The sequence below is a fragment of the Salmo salar genome, chromosome ssa26 (genome assembly GCF_905237065.1).
Source record: "Salmo salar chromosome ssa26, Ssal_v3.1, whole genome shotgun sequence".
NCBI classification, from domain to species: Eukaryota; Metazoa; Chordata; class Actinopteri; order Salmoniformes; family Salmonidae; genus Salmo; species Salmo salar.
The window spans coordinates 54295584-54320630 of NC_059467.1; the positions used below are offsets into that span (position 1 = coordinate 54295584).

Genomic DNA, 25047 nt, shown 5'->3' on the forward strand with positions numbered 1-25047 from the left:
TGGTAGGCACCAGCAGGCTCGTAAGCATTCATTCAAACAGCACTTTCGTGCGTTTTGCCAGCAGCTCTTCGCAATGCTTCAAGCATTGCGCTGTTTAAGCCTATCAACTCCCAAGATTAGGCTAGTGTAACCGATGTGAAATGGCTAGCTAGTTAGCGGGGTGCGCACTAATAGCGTTTCAAACGTCACTCGCTCTGAGACTTGGAGTAGTTGTTCCCCTTGCTCTGCATGGGTAACGCTGCTTCGAGGGTGGCTGTTGTCGATGTGTTCCTGGTTCGAGCCCAGGTAGGAGCGAGGAGAGGGACGGAAGCTATACTGTTACACTGGCAATACTAAAGTGCCTAAAAGAGCATCCAATAGTCAAAGGTATATGAAATTAAAATCGTATAGAGAGAAATAGTCCTATAATTCCTATAATAACTACAACCTAAAACTTCTTACCTGGGAATACTGAAGACTCGTTAAAAGGAACCACCAGCTTTCATATTACATTTTACATTTTAGTCATTTAGCAGATGCTCTTATCCAGAGCGACTTACAGTAGTGAATGCATACATTTACATTTTAGTCATTTTCATACATTATTATTATTTATTTTTTATTATTATTTTTTTAAATGTTTTTTATGTTCTCATATTCTGAGCAAGGCACTTAAACGTTAGCTTTCTTACATGGCACATATTGCAATATTACTTTCTTCTCCAACACTTTGTTTTTGCATTATTTAAACCAAATTAAACATGTTTCATTATTTATTTGAGGCTAAATTGATTTGATTGATGTATTATATTAAGTTAAAATAAGTGTTCATTTAGAATTGTTGTAATTGTCATTATTACAAATAAAAAGAAAAAAAAAAAATCTGCCGATTAATCGGTATCGGCTTTTTTTGGTCCTCCAATAATCGGTATCGGCATCGGCGCCGAAAAATCATAATCGGTCGACCTCTAGTGTCTACACTCCTCAAGGGCCCACTTAACTGCTAAGTGTTCCCGGTTGCCTACATCGTAGTTGCGTTCCGCTGGCGAGAACCGTTTGGAGAGAAAGGCGCATGGGTGCAGTTTCTTGTCCTCCTCCCTTCTTTACTTTACTGACTTCATTGTCCCAATTGGGGACATTTTGTTGCAGTGTCATGTACACGTTTAAAGTGGCATTTAAATACAAAACAAATTGACAATACAACTTTTATAACAGTTACATACCAATAAAAAGAGACTAGCCTGCTGGCCTTACTGGGTCGATAGAAACATTAGCCCGAGCTATTTTGGAGGGATATCACACCTAGCACAAATGATTGTCTAGTTCTGTTTTTCCTGCCGAGGGGTGCCCTATACCTGCGCCCAGAGGGGAGTAGTTCAAAGTCCGAGTACAGGGGGTGGCTTGGGTCTAAATTGATTTTATGATCCTTGTGGAGGGCCCTGACCTTAAAGATCTCATCCAGGCCTGTCTGTTTGACTCCAAGTACCTTGCTTGCTGTGGTGATAATCCTTCTCAGCATATTTCTCTGGCTGACAGTGGCATTGCCAAACCAACAAACAATACAAAACGTTTAAATACTCTCAATGAAAGATTTTTAAAACCGAGTCAGTACAATTAACATTAAAATATCCCAGCTTTTTGAGAAAGTACAGTCTCTGTTGACTCTTTTTGTAGATCAGGTCTGTACCTTTTCTCCACTGAAGCTTATTGTTCAAGAGGACACCCAGATATAGGAAAATGTCTGTAAAAACACAATTGTTCAGCACAGTTCTTTAACACATGTCCACTTATTTTGTCTGGGCCTGTGCTTTTGTGTGTGTTACATCCCCTGAATAACTTTAAAACATCAGCCTGATTAACAACAACCCTCTCAAACATTTGTAATGATGCTTCCATGAAAGGACCGCCCCTGCTCTGGTGTCTGAGGCATCCACCTCTACCGCAAAGGGACGAGTAGGATCAGGATGAAAGAGGATGGGTCCAGAGGTGAAACATCACGTGAAACATCACTTGAGCTCCATTAATGCCATGTCAGCCTCGGGAGTCCAGTAAAAACGGATCTGGGACTTGCGGGTTAGGATCGTGAGAGGCGCTGCCACCGCACCAAAGTTGTGTATAAAACGCCTGTAACAATTTGCAAACCCAAGGGACCGCTGGACCTGCTTGAGTGAGGTGGGACAGGGCCAGTCGGTGACCGCCTCAACCTTTACGGTGTAAAATTTGGATGCCTGTGGTAGAGATAATGTGACCAAGGAAGGAAACTTAGAGAAGTGTGAGTTCCACATAACCCATCTTGACATATAGTTGGCTCTGCAGGAGGTATCTCAGGACTTGGTGGACGTGCAGTATGTGTTCCAGAAGGGTTTTGGAGAAGATCAGGATGTCGTCGAGGTAAACAAAGATGAACCGATTCAACATATCCCTAAGAGTGTCATTGACCAATGCTTGAAAGACTGCCGGTGAGTTCGATAATCCGAAGGGCATGACTAAATACTCATAGTGACCACTAGGGGTGTCAAAAGGCAGTTTTCCACTCATCTCCCTCCCTGATTCTCACCAGATTGTAAACATTGCGGAGGTCCAGTTTGGTGAAGAATTGGGCCCCTTGGGCCAACTCCAAGGCGGTGGACATCAGGGGTAGGGGTACAGCCGGCACCGGGGAGGTGTGGAGCTGGGTAGGAGTTCTACGGCACAGTCGTATGGACGATGGGGGGGAAGTATTCGGGAAGGAGAGTGGAGAAGTCGTGGTCTTCAATGGCTGCAGAAAGACACAGCGAGGCTCTTGGTGGGGGTCTTAGACATATCGTCTGGCAGTCCTTACCCCAGTCTAGTAGGTGTCCCGTGGACCAGGAGAATAGTGGGTTATGTAGCGCTAGCCAGGGATACCCTAGGATAAGGGGGTTCCACCCGACTGGAGCCAATGGGCCGTCCATCGAGGGCTTGAATCTGCAGGAAGGATGGGACACTTCACGCAGGGGATTTGTAATTCAGTGGCAAAGTCCTGATCAATTAAATGATCTAATGCTGACGGTTATCCCAGTGGAGGGTTGCAGATAGTGACAGACGGTGACTGGGTAGCCGGGAGGTAACTACACAGCTCGTCAGGGTCTCCCCTTGTCCTGGCGAGCCCTGGCATTTCCCGTCAGCTCTGGGCATGTAGCACAGAGATGGCCGACACCTCCGCAGTAGAGGCAGAAGCCTTCGCACATGCACCTGTTACGCACCTGTGGGCTCAGACATGTGCGTCCCAGCGGCATGGGCTCCTCATTGCTGGGTTTGGGGGGGTTTGCGGTGCTCAAGAAACCGGGATAATGGGGTGGTGTCAAAAAGGCGCTGTTTCACGTGTTCTCGGAGGCGGTTGTTGATTCTGATTGCCAGCATTATCAGGGACTCAAGGTCCTCTTCCAGTTCCCGAGAGGCCAGTTCATCCTTGATGGAGTTAGACAAACCCTGGTGGAAAGCGATGACCTGGGCCTCCGCATTCCACCCGCTCTTGGCAGCGAGGGTGTGGAACTCAATGCCGAAATCAGCCACTGTTCTGGCCCTTTTGTGGATGTTGAACAGTCGGCTGGCTGCTTCTTGTCCACTGAATGGGTGGTTGAAGACTCGTTGCAGCTCGGCAATGAAGGCTAATATGGAGCTGCAGGATGGTGGCTGTGTAACGTGTACGCTAATAATCGGGAAGCAAGTACAGGGAGTGAATTTAATAAATAACGGAACATGGAACAAAACAAGAAACAGGAGTAGCGTACAGACAAACACAGGAACAGAAACAATAACACCTGGTGAAAGAACCAAAGGGAGTGACCGATATCGGGGAGGTAATCAGGAAGGTGATGGAGTCCAGGTGAGTCATGAGGCGCAGGTGAGCATAATGATGGTGGCAGGTGTGCATAATAATGAATAAACTGGTGACGTCGAGCGCTGGAGAGGGGGAGCGGGAGTAGACATGACAGGCTGCTGTTCCCACACCACCGTTGCCCATGCCAGGGCCTTGCCCGAGAGTAGAGAGATGATGTAAGCGATCATGGCCCGATCGGTGTGGAATGAGGAGGACTTTAGCTCGAACACCAGAGAACACTGAGTGAGGAACCCCTTGGATCCTCCTGGGTGGGAGAGTTGTTCTTGCTGCCGCCCCAGCAGTACTCCTTGGTGGGTAACAACATTCTTGATCTGGGTGATCTCTGCTGGGTCCATGTTTTGGCAGAAGCTTGCTGTGATGTGAAAAGGTTGGAGACAGGTGCAGAGAAGAGACCAGACGAGGAATCAGTGGTTCAGAATAAACATAATACTTTACTGAGAAACGGTAACCACAGGATCACTGTATACTTAAAAAAACAACAAGTCTCAAAAACTCAAGGAAACAAACGTACATGGTAAACAATTCAAGCTTCTGTAAAGGACAACAGAAAACACACTACTTTTAACAGGGAAATCATAATGAGTAAATTGGACACACCTGAGTGTCGTTAATGTCTCTAGGACGGTCTCTAACGCCCTCTGGTGACAGGTGGACCATGACAGTGCGGTAGCAGAGAGAACAGTCTATGACTTGGGTTACTTTAGTCTTTGACACATTTTTGGGCCTTCCTCTGACACTGCCTAATACGGAGGTCCTGGATAGCACGAAGCATGGCCCCAGTGATGTACTGGGCCGGACGCACTACCCTCTGTAGCACCTTATGGTCGGATGCCGAGCAGTTGCCATACCAGGTAGTGATGCAACTGGTCAGGATGGTGCAGCCGAACTTTTGAAGATCTTGGGACCCATGCCAAATCTTTGTCTCCTGAGGGGGAAAAGGCATTGTCATGCCCTCTTCAGGACTTTCTTGGTGTGTTTGGACCATGATAGTTTGTTGGTGAAGTGGACAACAAGGACCTTGAAAGTCTCGACCCGCTCCACTACAGCCCCGTCGATGTGAATGGGGGCGTGCTTGGTCGTCTTTTTCCCTGTAGTCCACGATCATCTCCTTTGTCTTGATCACGTTGAGGGAGAGGTTTTTGTCTTGGCACCACACAGCCAGGTCTCTGACCTCCTCCCTATAGGCCGTCTCATTGTTGTCGGTGATCAGGCCACCGTTGTGTCATCAGCAAACTTAATGATGGTGTTGGAGTTGTGCCACACAGTCGTGGGTGAACAGGGGACTAAGGAGGGGACTAAGCACGTAACCCTGAGGGGCCCCTGTGTTGAGGATCAATGTGGCAGATGTGTTGTTGCCTACCCTTACCACCTGGGGGCGGCCCATCAGGAAGTCCAGGATCCAGTTGCAGAGGGAGGTGTTTAGTCCCAGGGTCCTTAGCTTATTGATGAGCTTTGTGGGCGCTATGGTGTTGAACGTTGAGCTTTAGTCAATGAACAGTGTTCTCACATAGGTGTTCCTTTTGTCCAGGTGGGAAAGGGCAGTGTTGAGTGCGATTGAGATTGCATCATCTGTGGATCTGTTGGGGCGATATGCGAATTGAAGTGGGTCTAGCGTTTCTGGGATGATCAAATCAAATCAAATGTATTTATATAGCCCTTCTTACATCAGCTGATATCTCAAAGCGCTGTACAGAAACCCAGCCTAAAACCACAAACAGCAAGCAATGCAGGTGTAGAAGCACGGTGGCTAGGAAAAACTAAGAAGAAACCTAGAGAGGAACCAGGCTATGAGGGGTGGCCAGTCCTCTTCTGGCTGTGCCGGGTGGAGATTATAACAGCACATGGCCAAGATGTTCAAATGTTCATAAATGACCAGCATGGTCAAATAATAATAATTATAGTAGTTGTCGAGGGTGCAACAAGTCAGTAACACAAGAGTAAGTGTCAGTTGGCTTTTTCATAGCCGATCTTTGAGAGTATCTCTACCGCTCCTGCTGTCTCTAGAGAGTTGAAAACAGCAGGTCTGGGACAGGTAGCAGGTCCGGTGAACAGGTCAGGGTCCCAGCAGGTCTGGGACAGCAGGTCTGGGACAGGTAGCACGTCCGGTGAACAGGTCAGGGTTCCATAGCTGCAGGCAGAACAGTTGGAACTGGAGCAGCAGCACGGCCAGGTGAACTGGGGACAGCAAGGCGTCATCAAGCCAGGTAGTCCTGAGGCATGGTCCTAGGGCTCAGGTCCTCCGAGAGAGAGAAAGAAAGAAAGAAAGAAAGAAAGAAAGAAAGAAAGAAAGAAAGAAAGAAAGAAAGAAAGAAAGAAAGAGAGAAAGAAAGAGAGAATTAGAGAGAGCATATTTAAATTCACACAGGACACCGGAAAAGACAAGAGAAATACCCCAGATGTGACAGATTGACCCTAGCCCCCCGACACATAAACTACTGCAGCATAAATACTGGAGGCTGAGACAGGAGGGGTCAGGAGACACTGTGGCCCCATCCGATGAAACCCCCGGACAGGGCAAAACAGGTAGGATATAACCCCACCCACTTTGCCAAAGCACAGCCCCCACACCACTGGAGGTGATGTTAGCCAGGACCAGCCTTTCAAAGTAATTCATGGCTACCGACATGAGTGCTACGGAGCAGTAGTAATTTAAGCAGGTTACCTTTGCTTTCTTGGGCACAGGGACTATGGTGGTCTGCTTGAAACATGTAGGTATTACAGACTTGGTCAGGGAGAGGTTGAAAATGTCAGTGAAGACACTTGCCAGTTAGTCGGCGCATGCTCTGAGTACACGTCCTGGTAATCCGTCTGACCCTGCTGCCTTGTGAATATTGACCTGTTTAAAGGTTTTGCACACTTCGGCTACGGAGAGCGTGATCACACAGTCGTCCGGAACAGCTGATGCTCTCATGCATGCTTCAGTGTTGCTTGCCTCGAAGCGAGCATGAAAGGCATTTAGCCCATCTGGAAGGCGTCACTTGGCAGCTCGCGGCTGGGTTTCCCTTTGTAGTCTGTAATAGCTTGCAAGCCCTGCCACAACCGACGAGCGTCAGAGCCGGTGTAGTATGATTCAATCTTAGTCCTCTATTGAAGCTTTTCCTGTTTGATGGTTCGTCTGAGGGAAGAGCGGGATTTCTTATAAGCATCCGGATTAGTGTCCCAGTCCTTGAGCGCAGCTGCTCTAGCCTTTAGCTCGGTGCGGATGTTGCCTCTAATCCATGGCTTCTGGTTGGGATATGTACGCATGACGTCGTCGATGCACTTGTTGATGAAGCCGGTGACTGATGTGGTAAACTCCTCAATGCCATTGGATGAATCCCAGAACATATTCCAGTCTGTGCTGCAAAACAGTCCCTTAACGTAGCATCCCCTTCACCTGAGCACTTCCGTATTGAGCGAGTCACTGGTACTTCCTGCTTTAGCTTTTGCTTATAAGCAGGAATCAGGGGGATAGAATTATGGTCAGATTTGCCAAATAGAGGGTGAGGGAGAGCTTTGTACGTGTCTCTGTGTCACGTCCTGGCCAGTATAAGGGTTAATGGTTATTGTAGTTTGGTCAGGACGTGGCAGAGGTTATTTGTTTTATGTTTTATGTGGTTCGGGGTGGTGTGTTTGTTGAAGGGCGTTTGATTTATTATTTCCGGGTTTTGGTTTATGTTCTATGTTTAGGTATTTCTATGTCTAGTCGAGTGAGTGTATTTCTATGTTAGGTTAATGGGGGGGTTGGGACTCTCAATTGGAGGCAGGTGCTTCCTCGTTGCCTCTGATTGAGAGTCCTATATATGGGTAATTGTTTGGTGTAGGTTTTGTGGGAGATTGTTCTGTGTTTAGCCGTGTGCCTTGCCAGACTGTTATTTTGTCGTAGTGTTTCAGTGTACGTGTTTGTTGTTTTCAGTTTTCCTTCTTTATTTAATAAAGAGGATGAGTACACTTGTTTCTGCTGCATTTTGGTCCTCCTTTCCCAACGACAACCGTGACACTCTGTGTGTGGAGTAAAGGTGATGTAGAGTTTTTTTCCCTCTGGTTAAACATTTGCCTGCATTAAAGTCACCGGCCACTTGGAGCGCGGCTTCTGGATGAGTATTTTCTTGTTTGCTTATGGCCTTATACAGCTCGTTGAGTGCGGTCTTAGTGCCATCATCGGTTTGTGGTGGTAAATAGACGACTGCGAAAAATATAGTTGAAAACTCTCTTGCTAGATACGGTGGTTTACAGCTTATCATTAGGTACTCTACCTCAGGCGAGAAATACCTCGAGACGACCTTAATGTTAGACATCGCGCACCAGCTGTTATTGACAAATAGACACACACCCACCTCTTGTCTTACCTGTCATAGCTGTTCTGCACCCATGTTATTTCCTTCTTTTCTTCATGTGAATGACAGGGATTTGGGCCTTGTCTGGGAGCAACATCATATCCTTCACGTCAGACTCATTAACTTCTTTGGGATAGGTAGCAGTATTTTCACGGCCGGATAAAAAATGTACCCGATTTAATCTGGTTACTACTCCTGCCCAGAAACTAGAATATGCATATAATTAGTAGATTTGGATAGTTTCTAAAACTGTTTGAATGGTGTCTGTGAGTATAACAGAACTCATTTGGCAGGCCAAAACCTGAGAAGATTCCATACAGGAAGTGCCCTGTCTGACAATTTTTTGTCCTTCTGTTGCATCTCTATTGAAAATACAGCATCTGTGCTGTAACATGACACTTTCTAAGGCTTCTATTGGCTCTCTAAAGCCGGCAGAAAGTGGAATGGGGTGTCTGCTGTCTCTGGGCAAAGAACAGCAGGAGAATTTGTAAGTGGTCACCCTGGGGACAGTGACACTGGAGATACACGGTCACGAGACTACTCCATTTTTTTCTTTCAGCCTTTGAATAAATACAACGTTGCCCGGTTGGAATATTATCGCTATTTTACGAGAAAAATAGCATCGAAATTGATTTTAAACAGCGTTTGACAAGCTTTGTCATGACGTTGCTCTCTCTCTGGGAACAGGGAGCACAGTTGACCCCCTCCCCCCTTGCACCATCCCCCTACCTACCTCTCCCGACCCAGGCCCTGTGAAGGCGGTCGTAAAATTCTAAAGGAGAATGTCCTGCCGCATGGCCCAGTTGAGACAGAGAGGGGTTTCATAGAGAGACAAAGGAAATTCTTCCAACTCACAGAATTGGGGTACCGAACGACATTTATGTTCTGGAGAAGGTATAAAAGATCGGTGAAGAATCCAGCTACGAACAATGATACCCATTGGAGACAATAGTACCATATTACCATACTAAGGTTTATATAATAGCCTCAGCTATGGGACTAGCATCTAAATGGTTGTATACAATGATTTAATAAGATTCAAGCTATTTGGAATATGTTGAGAGGCTATGTACTGATGTTAATGTGATAGAATTGTATTTCTGTTCAAAGCTTAACCTCTATGGGCTAGGTGGGACGCTAGCGTGCCACCCGTGGTGCACTCCATCAACAGCAGGTGCATTTCAAGAGCGGCAAATTTTAATCCAAATAAATGTCAAAATTCAAATTTTTCAAACATACAACTATTTTACACCCTTTGAAAGATAAACATCTCCTTAATCTAACCACGTTTTACGATTTCAAAAAGGTTTTACGGCGAAAGCATAAATTTAGAGTATGTTAGGACAGTACATTTACAAGAGTTGTGTGTAATGTTTTGTCAATTCAAAGACAGGGTCACCAAAACCATAAAACCAGCTAAAATGATGCACTAACCTTTTACAATCTCCATCAGATGACACTCCTAGGACATTATGTTAGACAATGCATGCATTTTTAGTTCTATCAAGTTCATATTTATATCCAAAAACAGCGTTTTACTATGGCATTGATGTTGAGGAAATCGTTTCCCTCCAATAACCGGCAGTCAAGTCAGCACCACTAATTAAATAATTAAAATTAGAAAACATTGGTAAAATATTACATTGTCATTTAAAGAATTATAGATTTACATCTCTTGAACGCAATCAACTTGCCAGATTTAAAAATAACCTTACTGGGAAATCACACTTTGCAATAATCTGAGCACTGCGCCCAGAAAAATACGCGTTGCGATACAGACTAGACGTCATGTTGGGGAGATCTAAAATCGAAAATACTATGTAAATAATCCATTACCTTTGATTCTCTTCATCAGATGTCACTTCCAGGTATCACAGGTCCATAACGAATGTAGTTTTGTTCAAAAAAGCTCATCATTTATGTCCAAAAATCTCCGTCTTGTTAGCACATGATCTAAGCCAGCCGGACTTCTCGTCATGAACGAGGGGAAAAATTATATTTACGTTCGTTCAAACATGTCAAACGTTGTATAGCATAAATCATTAGGGCCTTTTTTAACCAGAACATGAATAATATTCAAGGTGGACGAATGCATACTCTTTTATAACATATTGGAACGAGGGTACCCAACATGAACTCGCGCGCCAGGTGTCTAATGGGCCATCATCGTTCCATGGCTCTTGTTCGGTCAGATCTCCCTCCAGAAGACTCAAAACACTTTGTAAAGGCTGTTGACATCTAGTGGAAGCAATAGGAAGTGCCAAAATATTCCTCAGCCCCTGTATTTTTCAATGGGATAGGTTTAAAGGTAATACAACACATCAGGTATCCACTTCCTGTCAGAAAATGTCTCCGGGTTTTGCCTGCCAAATGAGTTCTGTTATACTCACAGACACCATTCAAACAGTTTTAGAAAATTTAGGGTGTTTTCTATCCATATGTAATAAGTATATGCATATTCTAGTTACTGGGTAGGAGTGGTAACCAGATTAAATCGGGTATGTTTTTTTATCCAGCCGTGTCAATACTGCCCCCTAGCCCTAACAGGTTAAGCTGAGACAGCCTTTTTCTGTCATTCGACAAAAAAAACCCCACCCAGGGTTACTTTCTTCAGACCAGGCCTCCACTCCATTACGAGTTGGCCAATAGGTTTGACCCTGCATCCCTCTACTTAAAAAGCTGCCATGCCGGTTTAGCCCACTAGGGCACATTCCTCTACCATTTCTTTGTAACGATAACTACTGTTTGTATACTTTCTGTGAATTACTTTGTTTAGTAAATACATGATTTTAAGACAGTTGATGTATGGATGATGACTTAGTAAAGGCTGGGTTCGTGCAGATACAACAATTTACGACGTTTGGAATGAGACTGGACGCGAGGTAAAATACACCATTTAAACCAGAAGATAATCGGCCTATACTATAATATAATATAATATATAATGTTATAATATAATATAGGAAAGTTATATTAGGAAAATTATAACTTTGTAATCTGAATATTTTCCTTGGTGCCCTGATCTCCTAGTTAATTACAGTTAAACGATTAATCAGTTTAATCACGTGATAATAATTACAGGGAGCTATTTTGATAAACATGTCTTCAGTTAATGGTGCCCAAAGACACGACAGCTTCTAAGTACGGTAATGGAATATTTTGAATTTTTTTGTCACGAAATGCGCTCGCGCGTCACCCTTCGGATAGTGACCTGAACGCACAAACAAAACAAAGCAATTTGAATATAACTATGGATTATTTGGAACCAAAACAACATTTATTGTTGAAGTTGAAGTACTGGGAGTGCATTTTGACGAAGAACAGAAAAGTTAATCCAATTTTTCAAATACTAATTCTGAATTTAGGTTGTCCCAAACTTGGTGGGTGTCAAAATAGCTAGCCTGTGATGGCCGAGCTATGTACTCAGAATATTGCAAAATGTGCTTTCACCGAAAAGCTATTTTAAAATCTGACACCGCGATTGCATAAAGGAGTTCTGTATCAATAATTCTTAAAATAATTGTTATGTATTTTGTGAACGTTTATCATGAGTAATTTAGTAAATTCACTGGAAGTTTTCGGTCGGTATGCTAGTTCTGAACATCACATGCTAATGTAAAAAGCTGGTTTTTGATATAAATATGAACTTGATTGAACAAAACATGCATGTATTGTATAACATAATGTCCTAGGAGTGTCATCTGATGAAGATCATCAAAGGTTAGTGCTGTATTTAGCTGTGGTTTGGGTTTATGTGACATATATGCTTGCTTGGAAAATGGCTGTGTGATTATTTGTGTCTATGCACTCTCCTAACATAATCTAATGTTTTGCTTTCGCTGTAAAGCCTTTTTGAAATTGGACAATGTGGTTAGATTAACGAGAGTCTTATCTTTAAAATGGTGTAAAATAGTTGATTGTTTGAGAAAATTGAATTGTGGTATTTTAGTTTGTTTTGTATTTCGCGCCGTGCGATGCCATTGGCTGTTGGCTAGGGGTTCCGCTAGCGGAACGTCTGTCCTCAACAGGTTAAAGAAAAAATCTTCATCCAGTTTGAGGTGAGTAATCATTGTTCTGATATCCAGAAGCTCTTTTCGGTCATAAGAGACGGTAGCATCAGCATTATGTACAAAATAAGTTACAAACAATGCAAAAAAACCACACAAAATAGCACAATTGGTTAGGAGCCTGTAAAACGGCAGCCATCCCCTCTGGCGCCATTTTCTACCACGCTGAAATTCCGTGATACGGATTGAATAGAGGCCACAGTCTATTCACCATAAAAAAGACCACATAAAAACCATATAAAGTTATTGACATGCCAAAGTGGCTTGCCAAGGTAGACAGTACCGTTCCTTGCAGATTCTTCCCCAGTGTTAACAGTTAATCTAAGCCTGCTTTAAAAGCTCCCCTGTGTTCTCTACAGGGACTACAAGCCAGAGTTTGACAGGCTGAAGATCTGGTACGAGCACCGCCTCATTGATGACATGGTGGCACAAGTCCTAAAGTCCTCCGGAGGCTTCGTCTGGGCCTGCAAGAACTACGACGGAGACGTTCATTCGGACATATTGGCTCAAGGTGAGACCAACTGGTACTGTATATACAGTATATAATATACTGTATATACTGTACCAGTCAAAGGTTCGGACACCTACTCATTCAAGGGTTTTTCTTGATTTTGACGATTTTCTACATTGTAAAATAATAGTGAAGACATCAAAACTATAAACTAACACATATGAAATCATGTAGTAACCAAAAAAGTGTTAAACAAATCTAAATATATTTTATATTTGAGATTCTTCAAAATAGCCAACCTTTGTCTTGACGACAGCTTTGCACACTCTTGGCATTCTCAAAATCATCCCAGCGCTATGATGAAACTGGCTCTCATGAGGACCGCCACAGGAATGGAAGACCCAAAGTTACCTCGGCTGCAGAGGACATGTTCATAAATGCTTCACAGAGTTCAAGTAACAGACACATCTCAGCATCAACTGTTCAGAGGAGACTGCATGAATCAGGCCTTCATGGTCGAATTGCTGCAGTTAAACCACTACTAATAATAAGAGACTTGCTTGGGCCAAGAAACACGAGCAATGGACATTAGACAGATTTGGACATTAGACCGGTGGAAATCTGTCCTTTGGTCTGATGAGTCTAAATTAGAGATTTTTGATTCCATTAACCGTGTCTTTGTGAGACGCAGAGTAGGTGAACGGATGATCTCCACATGTATGGTTCCCACCGTGAAGCATGGAGGAAGAGGTGTGATGGTGTGATGGTGCTTTGCTGGTGACACTGTCAGTGATTTATTTAGAATTCAAGGCACACCTAACCAGCATCGCTACCACAGCATTCTGCAGCATTACGCTATCCTGGTTTGCGCTTAGTGGGACTATCATTTGTTTTTCAACAGGACAATCACCCAACACACCTCCAGGCTGTGTAAGGGTTATTTGACCAAGGAGAGTATTGGAGTGCTGCATCAGATGACCTGGCCTCCACGATCATCCGACCTCAACCCAATTGAGATGGTTTGGGATGAGTTTGACCGCAGAGTGATGGAAAAGCAGCCAACAAGTGCTCAGCATATGTGGGAACTCCTTGGAAAAGCATTCCTCATGATGCTGGTTCAGACAATGCCAAGAGTGTGCAAAGCTGTCATCGAGGCAAAGGGTGGCTACTTTGAAGAATGTAAAATGTAAAATATATTTTGATCTGTTTAACATTATTTTGGTTACTACATGATTCCGTATGTGTTATTTCATAGTTTTAATGTCTTCATTAATATTTTACAATGTAAAAAAAAAAATGTAAATAAAGAAAAACCCTTGAATGAGTAGGTGTGTCCAAACTTTTGACTGGTACTGTACATACAGTAATAATATATAATGTACTGTATATACATACAGTAATATAATAAAACCATAATGGAATTGTTCAGTCTGACATACTGTCCCAAGGTGACACCAACACTAATATATAATATACTGTATATACATACAGTAATATAGTTATTATTATTATGAAAATGTTCAGTCTGACATACTGGCTCAAGGTGAAACCACAGTCTAACTGTACATACATATGTTCCATTCATCGTCCAATATAATCTCATATTTTCTCTTAACTTCAAAGGGTTTCATGTTTTTATTGCTGAGAAAGGCCCACCTTGTAGCTAGCAGGAGTCCTCTTAAAGTATAATCACATCAGAAAGTCTGGATGTACAGTTCCTTCAAAAAGTATTCACACCCCTTGACTTTTTCCACATTTTGTAGAGTTACAGCCTGAATTTAAAATGAATACAATTTGTATTTTGTATCACTGGCCTACACACAATACCCCCATATTGTCAAAGTGGATTTTTTTTTTTTTGAGATATAAAAAAAGTAATTAAAAATGAAAATTTGAAATGTGACTGACCAGCTCAAATCGGTCTTATGTAGCAAAATTTGAAATGTATATATTTTTTTACATTGGATAAAAGTAGAGACTCAGAGCTAGAAAATGGTATTTCATACACTTCATCTGCTTTGAATGTTGATTAACTTGTAAACACACTTTTGAGAAAAGGACCTTTGAAAGTTTTGGTGCCTACTGGAGAGCTCTCCTTTGTCTCCACCCACTCAGCTGTTCACAGTGAGTAGTAAAGATGAAGACTAAAAGTGGTAGTGGCCTACATCAAGGAACATTCCAGTTAAACAGAAAGTGTCCAGATAAAAATATTTTATAAATATTAGATGACACATACACACTTGTCTAAATTGATGGGTCATGTGAAAGAAACGCTATAACCCCCAGCCACATCCAGTGGTGGAAAAACAACAAAATTGTCATACTTGAGTAAAAGTATAAATCACTTCACATTCCTTATATTAAACCAGACTGCACAATTGTAGTTTATTTTTTATTGACGGATAGCCAGGGGCACAATGTACTTAAGTATCAAAGTAAAAATATAAACTATTTCAAATTCCTTATATTAAGCAAACCAGACGGCACAATTTAAATTTTTTGTATTTTTATTGACGGATTGCCAGGGGCACACTCCAACACTCAGACATGATTTACAAACGAAGCATTTGTATTTAGTGAGTCTGCCAGATCAGAGGCAGAAAGGATGACAGGGAATGTTCTCTTGATAAGTGTGTGAATTCGACAATTTTCCTGTCAAAATGTAACGAGTACTTTTGGGTGTCAAGGAAAATGTATGGAGTAAAAAGTACATTATTTTCTTTACGAATGTAGTGAAGTAAATGTTGCCAAAAATATAAATACTAAAGTAATGTACAGATACCACAAAAAACTACTTAAGTCGTACTTTAAAGTATTTTTACACCACTCGTCAAAGGGTAGCCTTTCAAAGCATTTCATGGCTACAGACGTGAGTGCTACTGGTCGGTAGTCATTTAGGCAGGTTACCTTAGTGTTCTTGGGCTCAGGGATTATGGTGTTCTGTTTAAAACATGTTGGTATTACAGACTCAGACAGGGACAGGTTGAAAATATCAGTGAAGACACTTGCCAGTTGGTCAGCGCATGCTCGGAGTACACGTCCTGGTAATCCGTCTGGCCCTAATGGTGGCTGCATCATGTTATGGGTATGCTTGTAATCATTAAGGACTGGGAGGCTTTTCCAGATAAAAAAATACATGGAAGGGAGCAAAGCACAGGCAAAATCCTATAGGAAAACATGGTTTGAGTCTGCTTTCCACCAGACACTGGGAGATGAATTCACCTTTCAACAGGACAATGACCTAAAACACAAGGCCAAATATACACTGGAGTTCCTTACCAAGACGCAACACCTGAAAATGGTTGTCTAGCAATGATCAACAAACAATTTTACTTTTGAAAAGAGTATTGGGAAAATGTTGCACAATCCAGGTGTGGAAAGCTCAGAGACTTACCCAGAAAACGCACAGCTGTAATTGCCGCCAAAGGTGCTTCTACAAAGTATTGACTCGGGTGTAAGATTCTGTATTTAATTTTCAATACATTTGCAAAAATGTCTAAAAACATGTTTTCACGTCGTCATTATGGGGTATTGTGTGTAGATGGGTGAGAAAAATAAATTGAATCCATTTTGAATTCAGGCTGTAACAACAAAATGTGGAATAAGTCGAGGGGTATGAATACTTTCTGAAGACATTGTACCTGGCTGAACTCCTAAGACACAGTGGAGGGTGATTGGATATCCTCTGCCATGCTATTGATGACAAAATCAAATCAAATTTATTTATAAAGCCCTTTTTACATCAGCTGATATCTCAAAGTGCTGTACAGAAACCCAGCCTAAAACCCCAAAGAGCAAGCAATGCAGGTGTAGAAGCACGGTGGCAAGGAAAAACTCCCCAGAAAGGCCAGAACCTAGGAAGAAACCTAGAGAGGAACCAGGCTATGAGGGGTGGCCAGTCCTCATAGACACCCTCTTGTTGTTGTTGCATAGGTTTTGGCTCCCTGGGTCTAATGACGTCAGTGTTGGTGTGTCCTGATGGGAAGACCATTGAGGCGGAGGCAGCCCACGGCACTGTGACACGGCACTACCGCCAACACCAGAGGGTAAGGAACCTCTAACCCTGACCCTAACCCTGACCCTAACCCTAACCCTAGCCCACAGCACTACCGCCAACACCAGAGGGTAAGGAACCTCTAACCCTATCCCTAACCCTAACCCTAACCCTAGCCCACGGCACTACCGCCAACACCAGAGGGTAAGGAACCTCTAACCCTAACCCTAACCCTAACCCTGCTTCATCCCTAACCCTAGCCCACAGCACTACCGCCAACACCAGAGGGTAAGGAACCTCTAACCCTGACCCTAACCCTAACCCTGCTTCATCCCTAACCCTAGCCCACAGCACTACCGCCAACACCAGAGGGTAAGGAACCTCTAACCCTGACCCTAACCCTAACCCTAGCCCACGGCACTGTGACACGGCACTACTGCCAACACCAGAGGGTAAGGAACCTCTAACCCTAACCCTGACCCTAACCCTAACCCACGGCACTACCGCCAACACCAGAGGGTAAGGAACCTCTAACCCTAACCCTATCCCTAACCCAACACCAGAGGGTAAGGAACCTCTAACCCTGATTCTATCCCTGACTCACGCCACGGTAACCAGCAACTGAGCATTAGGACCTTTCCACGCTGGTGGGAAATTCAGTCTAATTGCTAATGATGCTGCTGCTGTATAGCCAGTAACTGTTAGAAAAATCCTCTCTCCTCTTGTAGGGTAGACCACCATGTCACTGTTAAAATATCCCCTGTCCTCCTGTATGGTAGAGCTACCAGAACCATTACACTAGGCATGTTTATACCTGGTTCTAACATGAATTCTTTGTCCTGATCTTGTCCTCATTCTGATTGTTCCCACATTTTTAGATGATAAAAGAATATATACAGTACCAGTCAAAAGTTTGGACACACCTACTCATTCAAGGGTTTTTCTTTATTTTTATTATTTTCTACATTGTAGAATAATAGTGAAGACATCAAAACTATGAAATAACACATATGGAATCATGTAGTAACCAAAAAAGTGTTAAAGAAATCAAAATATATTTCATATTTGAGATTCTTCAAAGTAGCCACACTTTGCCTTGATGACAGTTTTGCACACTCTTGGCATTCTCTCAACCAGCTGGAATGCTTTTCCAGCAGTCTTGAAAGAGTTTCTGACCGTTTCAGAAAACTAGGCATATGTCACGGGTCACTATTTCACAGGAGAGCCGTTTGAACATAAACCTTTTTCTTTTTTTCATCAAAATGCGTTTTATTTTGGCAGAAATGCCTTCTCGAACATGTGAACTTTCATGTGCCTTAATAACAAACTTGTATGCCATCTGTAAATACTAATAAAATTGTTAAATTACAAGCCTAGTTGGTTTAGCTCAGAAAAAGTCAGCAACCTTCCCGCTAGCCATGATTGGCTGAGATAATGAGTGGGCTGGACATGCCGAGAGATGAGTTTGGATTGGTCTGCCATATAGCACGCTTCTGTCTATTTGAGCTGGTCAGTATGTCCAGGTAATCCTGTTTAACACTGCCTTTAAAAAAAAATGTGTGTAGTAAAACTACAAAAAAATGTAATGTCAAGTTAAAGTGTACTGTTAGTTAGCTAACGTTAGCTGGCTGGCTCACTAGCTAGCGTTATGTGTATGATCTTATTCTTTGTATCTCAGACACATTTGCTTGACTAGTTATAGCCTAATGTTAGCTAGCTAACATTCAACCTGGTTGTTTAGTTACCTGCAGATTCATGCAGGGTAGTAATGTCATGAGTTGGGATTATGGTTCATTGTTTAGCTAGCTAGCTACATGTCTTAACAAAATACTCCACTATGCAAGTAACCATTTCATTAGAATGTCACTGTAACAACTGTTGATAGACGTAGTAGCTAGTAAATTTGCTCTATCTACTCCGAATTAAGACCACAGGTAAGATAGTTGGGCTCGCTACATTTTTAGATATTACACCTTTTTAATTTAAACAAAGTATTTTCATTTAAAGTTAAAGTGTACTGTTAGCTAGCTAGCTAATGTTAGCTGTCTGGCTCACTAACTAACATTACGTGTATGATCTTATAATTTGTATCTCAGAGCCACTAGTAATAGCCTAATGTTAGGTTAGCTATTGAACATGGTTGGTTAGCTACCTGCAGATTCATGAAGGGTAGTAATGTCATGAGTTTGGATTATGGTTCATTGTTTAGCTAGCTAGCTAGCTACATGTCTTAACAAAGGATTCTCGTTTTAGTGGTGCCAGAGTGCAGAATAACTGATGAATTTACGAACTCTAAACACCTGTTGAATATGGCTGGTGTCAGTAAACGTTGGCCAAAAAAAGCGTCATTAACCTCTATGGGCTAGGTGGGACGCTTGCGTCCCACCTACTCAACAGCCAGTTGAATCCTGTGGCGCGTTATTCAAATCCTTAGATATGCTATTACTTAAATTTTTCAAAAATATGACTATTTTACACCATTTTAAAGATAAGACTCTCGTTAATCTAACCACACTGTCCGATTTCAAAAAGGCTTTACAACGAAAGCAAAACATTAGATTATGTCAGCAGAATACCCAGCCAGAAATAATCAGACACCCATTTTTCAAGCTAGCATATAATGTCACATAAACCCAAACCACAGCTAAATGTAGCACTAACCTTTGATGATCTTCATCAGGTGACAACCCTAGGACATTATGTTATACAATACATGCATGTTTTGTTCAATCAAGTTCATATTTATATCAAAAACCAGCTCTTTACATTAGCATGTGACTAGCATGTGACTAGCATTCCCACCAAACACTGCTGGTGAATTTACTAAATTACTCACGATAAACGTTCACAAAAAGCATAACAATTATTTTAAGAATTATAGATACAGAACTCCTCTATGCACTCGATATGTCCGATTTTAAAATAGCTTTTCGGTGAAAGCACATTTTGCAATATTCTCAGTAGATAGCCCGGCATCACAGGGCTAGCTATTTAGACACCCAGCAGGTTTAGCACTCATCAAAGTCAGATTTACTATAAGAAAAATGTTCTTACCTTTGTTGTCTTCGTCAGAATGCACTCCCAGGACTTCTACTTCAATAACAAATGTTGGTTTGGTCCAAAATAATCCATCGTTATATCCAAACAGCGGCGTTTTGTTCGTGCGTTCTAGACACTATCCGAAAGGCTAAATAAGGGTGACGAGCATGGCGCAATTCGTGACAAAATAATTCTAAATATTCCATTACCGTACTTCGAAGCATGTCAACCGCTGTTTAAAATCAATTTTTATGCCATTTTTCTCCTAAAAAAGCGATAATATTCCGACCGGGAATCTGCGTTTAGATAAACAGACAAAGGAAAACAAAGCATTCGGTCGAAGCGGGCACGCGCCTAAGCCCATAGTACTCTGAGTGGCCACTTGCCAAAAGCGATAAAGTGTTTCAGCCAGAGGCTGCCTCGATATCGTTCAACTTTTTCCCGGGCTCTGAGACCCTATGGAAGACGTAGGAAGTGTCACGTTATTGCACAGATCCTGAGTCTTCAATAAAAAGAGCCAAGATGAAACACTACTTCTCAGACAGGCCACTTCCTGCTTGAAATCTTCTCAGGTATTGGCCTGCCATAGGAGTTCTGTTATACTCACAGACACCATTCAAACAGTTTTAGAAACTTTAGGGTGTTTTCTATCCAAAGCCAATAATTATATGCATATTCTAGTTACTGGGCAGGAGTAGTAACCAGATTAAATCGGGTACGTTTTTTATCCAGCCGTGTCAATACTGCCCCCTAGCCCTAACAGGTTAAATTGTTGCCAGCAGCACAGTTACAGTCCCCAACGCTCTGAAAACAGCCTAACCAGCTCTACTAGGGTGAGTAAAATGGTCAGAGTGGGGTGCTCTCTCATTGTGTGTCTGGAAGTAGCTAGCAAACTAGCCAATGTTAGCTTGGATGCTTGACTACCGTTGTGAGGTCAGAACGTTTGGATCAACCCTACTCATCCGCTCAGAGCGTCCAGTGTGCGCTCTGAGCGCGAAACACTCTGAATTTATGAATGGACAATCTGACAGCACAGTTGCAGTCACCAATGCTCTGGATAACATACTGTAACAGCCTAACCAGCTCTGCTAGGGCGAGTAATGTTCAGTGAGCTTTTCTCTCTCTCTTAGATGTCTGGAAGTAGCTAGCAAGTTAGCTTGGGTGCTTGACTGCTGTTGTTAGTACAGAACGCTCAGATCAACCCTTGGAGATGGGTGGGGCTAAAGCTCAAGAGGGTGTGAACGATGTTTAATGGGTGTAGACAAAGAAGGGCTCTCCAATAGTACTACCAAAACATTCAAAGGCCATTTTCTCAAAAGTGAGTTTACAAGTTGATCAACTTTTAAAGCAAAATTACTTTCCCATTTTTCCTCAACTGTAGTGTATGATATACTATTTTGTAGCTCTGAGTCTGTACTTTTATCCAATGTAAAAAAACACAATTTCAAATTTTGCTACAGAAGACCGATTTGAGCCGGTGTTTACATATGCTGAGCAGTTGTTGGATGCTTTTCCTTCACTCTGCGGTCTAACTCATCCCAAACCATCTCAATTGAGTTGAGGTCGGAGGATTGTGGAGGCCAGGTCATCTGATGCAGCACTCCATCACTCTACTTCTTGGTCAAATAGTTCTTACACAGCCTGGAGGTGTGTTGGGTCATTGTCCTGTTGAAAAACAAATAATAGTCCCACTAAGCGCAAGCCAGCTGGGATGGCGTGGTAGCGATGCTGGCTAGGTGTGCCTTGAATTCTAAATAAATCCCTGACAGTGTCACCAGCAAAGCACCATCACACCTCCTCCTCCATGCTTCACGGTGGGAACCATACATGTGGAGATCATACGTTCACCTACTCTGCGTCTCACAAAGACACGGTTAATGGAATCAAAAATCTCAAATTTAGACTCATCAGAACAAAGGACAGATTTCCACCAGTCTAATGTCCAAATCTGTCCAATGTACATTGCTCATGTTTCTTGGCCAAGCGAGTCTCTTCTTGTTATTGGTGTCCTTTAGTAGTGCTTTTGTTGCAGCAATTCGACCTTGAAGGCCTGATTCACGCAGTCTCCTCTGAACAGTTGATGTTGTAATGTGTCTGTTACTTGAACTCTTGTGAAGCATTTATTTGGGCTGCAATCTGAGGCTAGTAACTCTAATGAATTTATCCTCTGCAGCAGAGGTAACTTTGGGTCTTCCTTTCCTGTGTTGGTCCTCATGAGAGCCAGCTTAATCATAACGCTTGATGGTTTTTGCGACTGCACTTGAACTTTCAAAGTTCTTGAAATGTTCCGGATTGACTGATCTTCATGTCTTAAAGTAATGATGGACTGTTGTTTTTCTTTGCTTATTTGAGCTGTTCTTGCCATAATATGGACTTGGTCTTTTACCAAATAGGGCTATCTTCTGTATACCACCCCTACCTTGTCACAACACAACTGATTGGCTCAAACGCATTAAGAAGGAAAGATATTCCACAAATGAACTTTTAAGGCACACCTGTTAATTGAAATGCATTCCAGGTAACTACCTCATGAAGCTGGTTGAGAGTGCCAAGAGTGTGCAAAGCTGTCGTCAAGGCACAGGTTGGCTACTTTGAAGAATCTCAAATATAAAATATATTTTGATTTGTTTAACACTTTTTTGGTTACTACATGATTCCATATGTGTTATTTCATAGTTGATGTCTTCACTATTATTCTACAATGTAGAAAAAAAATTAAAATAAAGAAAAACCCTGGAATGGGTAGGTGACCAAACCTTTGACTGGTACTGTATCTATTTTGATCAGATGTTATAAGTGTAAAATGGGCAGGATCAGGATTGTCGTGACTTTACTTTCATTAATCTGTTGACTGTTATTTATCTAATCAACTAACTATGTTTAATTGTTACCCAAAATAAATTAAACATGTAACAATTAACTCATTAGGAATTTGGGGCACCACGAGAGCGGTTGTTTAAAGAGTTCAAATCTAAAGGTTTACCCATCATAAAATAATCAACATATTAGTCATAACTTCGTATCATATCATCATTCTGAACAGTCGTAACCTGCATCTGCAAAAAAAACCCAGCCTTACTTATGATTCAGTACTACACAAATTGGTTTAATAATGTATTTACTAGCTAACTAAATGATAACACAGGATAAACATACACACTTAATACATTAGGAACAGGTCCCTAGCGGACTGACACAACACATGGCGGCTTGTTACAAAGGAGATGGAGAGAGAGAGAGAAAGAGACACTTATCGTTGATACATTGGAGGAACTACTCTCACAGTAATCATATACTTTGCACGTGAACCGCCGCCCATTTGGAGTAAGAAAGCATGAATGTTTTTCCGTGTAAATTCCTTAGTTTGCCGTGGATCTCTGTCGGAACCAGGTCCTTCATAGGAAGGTTGTTGAGCCGCGGCACGCTCGTGTCACGACTTCTACTGAAGTTGATGCCCCTCCTTGTTCGGCGATCGACGTCACCGGCCTTCTAGCCACCATTGATCAGTTTTTCATTTTCCATTGGTTTTGTCTGGTCTCTTTACACACCTGTTTCATATCCCAGTAATTATATGTTGTGTATTTAACCCTCTGCTTCCTCTCATTTCTCTGTCGGTGATTGTTTGTTTGTTATGTACGTGTTGTTTCTGTATCGGTGTGCGATGGATTATTGTTTTACCCGGATTCTTTTTCTACGTTGGTTTTGGAAATAAATATTCAATTTTTAAACCACTCTGTTTTCTCCTGCGCCTGACTTCCCTGCCACCTACATACACGGACTATGACAGCTCGTAAGGCTCTGATTGTCCAAGAGGGGTCGTTCACCCGTCTCTTCCACTGTTGCTCTTCTCTGTGTCGTGTCGTCCTGAACAGAACTACAGAGTTTATTCTACTTTCCATTCGCTCTTGAAGCTGCTTATTTGAAGATAGGCTAGCCAGCCGTGTTGATGGTTCGCAAAGGGTGATGAGAGTAGTAGAATACGACAGTTTGAAGAGTAGTAGAATGGTCCCACTTAAATTAGCTTTTCTAGATACTTTACTTAGGACAGCTAATCAGCCGTTTATGTACTTCCTGGTCAAAAAGGGATGGTTCCGTCAGGCTGACACACTCTCTGACGTCACTCGGGGTGTGGCTACTTACTGTGCAAAGTTTATAGGAGACAAATTATCTCTTGTGGCTCCTAAAATCACATTCATATCTTAACATAAATACTTTCATCATTTTTCACAATGTAAAAGATGGAGATTTCGTACATGAAGTGTATATCCTTTTCAAGTTACAGTATTTTTTTTATGACATCACAAAATAACAACCCAAATGACATTGGTCAGAGGCGAGCTATAGAAAACTATTCTCCACATTCTCTGTTAAAGTTTCAGTGGGAAAAGTCTCTGTGTAGAACATTCCTGTGTGAATTTGGTGAGGGATGTTTTCTGGATCTCCTCTCCTTTTAATTTACAATTGGGCGTGAGATGTCAACCCCCCAGCAGCTCCCCTGTGTGTGTGAGAGGGTCTGATTACTGTCATCCATTGCCAAGCTGATCTGATCCAGTCGGATCCTCACAGGACAGTCATGACAGGATGAAGGATGCAGGTAAAAACAGGGCTTCTGTTAACACTGGCCTCTCTCCTCCTGTAGGGCCGACCCACCAGCACCAACCCCATCGCCAGTATCTTTGCCTGGACCAGAGGGCTGGAACACCGAGGGAAACTGGATGGAAACCCAGACCTCATCAAGTAATAACTACTAAAACCCTGTAATATCTCAATAACTACTAAAACCCTGACCTGTAATATCTCAATAACTACTAAAACCCTGTAATATCTCAATAACTACTAAAACCTGTAATATATCAATAACTACTAAAAACCTGTAATATCTCAATAACTACTAAAACCCTGACCTGTAATATCTCAATAACTACTAAAACCCTGTAATATCTCAATAACTACTAAAATCCTGTAAAATCTCAATAACTACTAAAACCCTGTAATATATCAATAACTACTAAAACCCTGTAATATCTCAATAACTACTAAAATCCTGTAAAATCTCAATAACTACTAAAACCCTGTAATATATCAATAACTACTAAAACCCTGTAATATCTCAATAACTACTAAACCCTGACCTGTAATATCTCAATAACTACTAAAACCCTGTAATATCTCAATAACTACTAAAACCCTGTAATATCTCAATAACTACTAAAACCCTGTAATATCTCAATAACTACTAAAACCCTGTAATATCTCAATAACTACTAAAACCCTGTAATATCTCAATAACTACTAAAACCCTGTAATATCTCAATAACTACTAAAACCCTGTAATATAT

General features: G+C 42.1%; 1 protein-coding gene across 1 annotated transcript in view; it reads left to right on the forward strand.

The window, feature by feature from the left end:
- LOC106598629 (isocitrate dehydrogenase [NADP], mitochondrial) overlaps positions 1–25047 on the forward strand; it is a 145597-nt gene that overhangs the window by 107716 nt on the left and 12834 nt on the right. The window contains exons 7-9 of the mRNA XM_045708425.1: positions 12584–12735; positions 16609–16721; positions 24348–24445. Coding sequence (XP_045564381.1) covers positions 12584–12735; positions 16609–16721; positions 24348–24445 — 363 coding nt within the window. The remainder of the gene's footprint in view (positions 1–12583; positions 12736–16608; positions 16722–24347; positions 24446–25047) is intronic.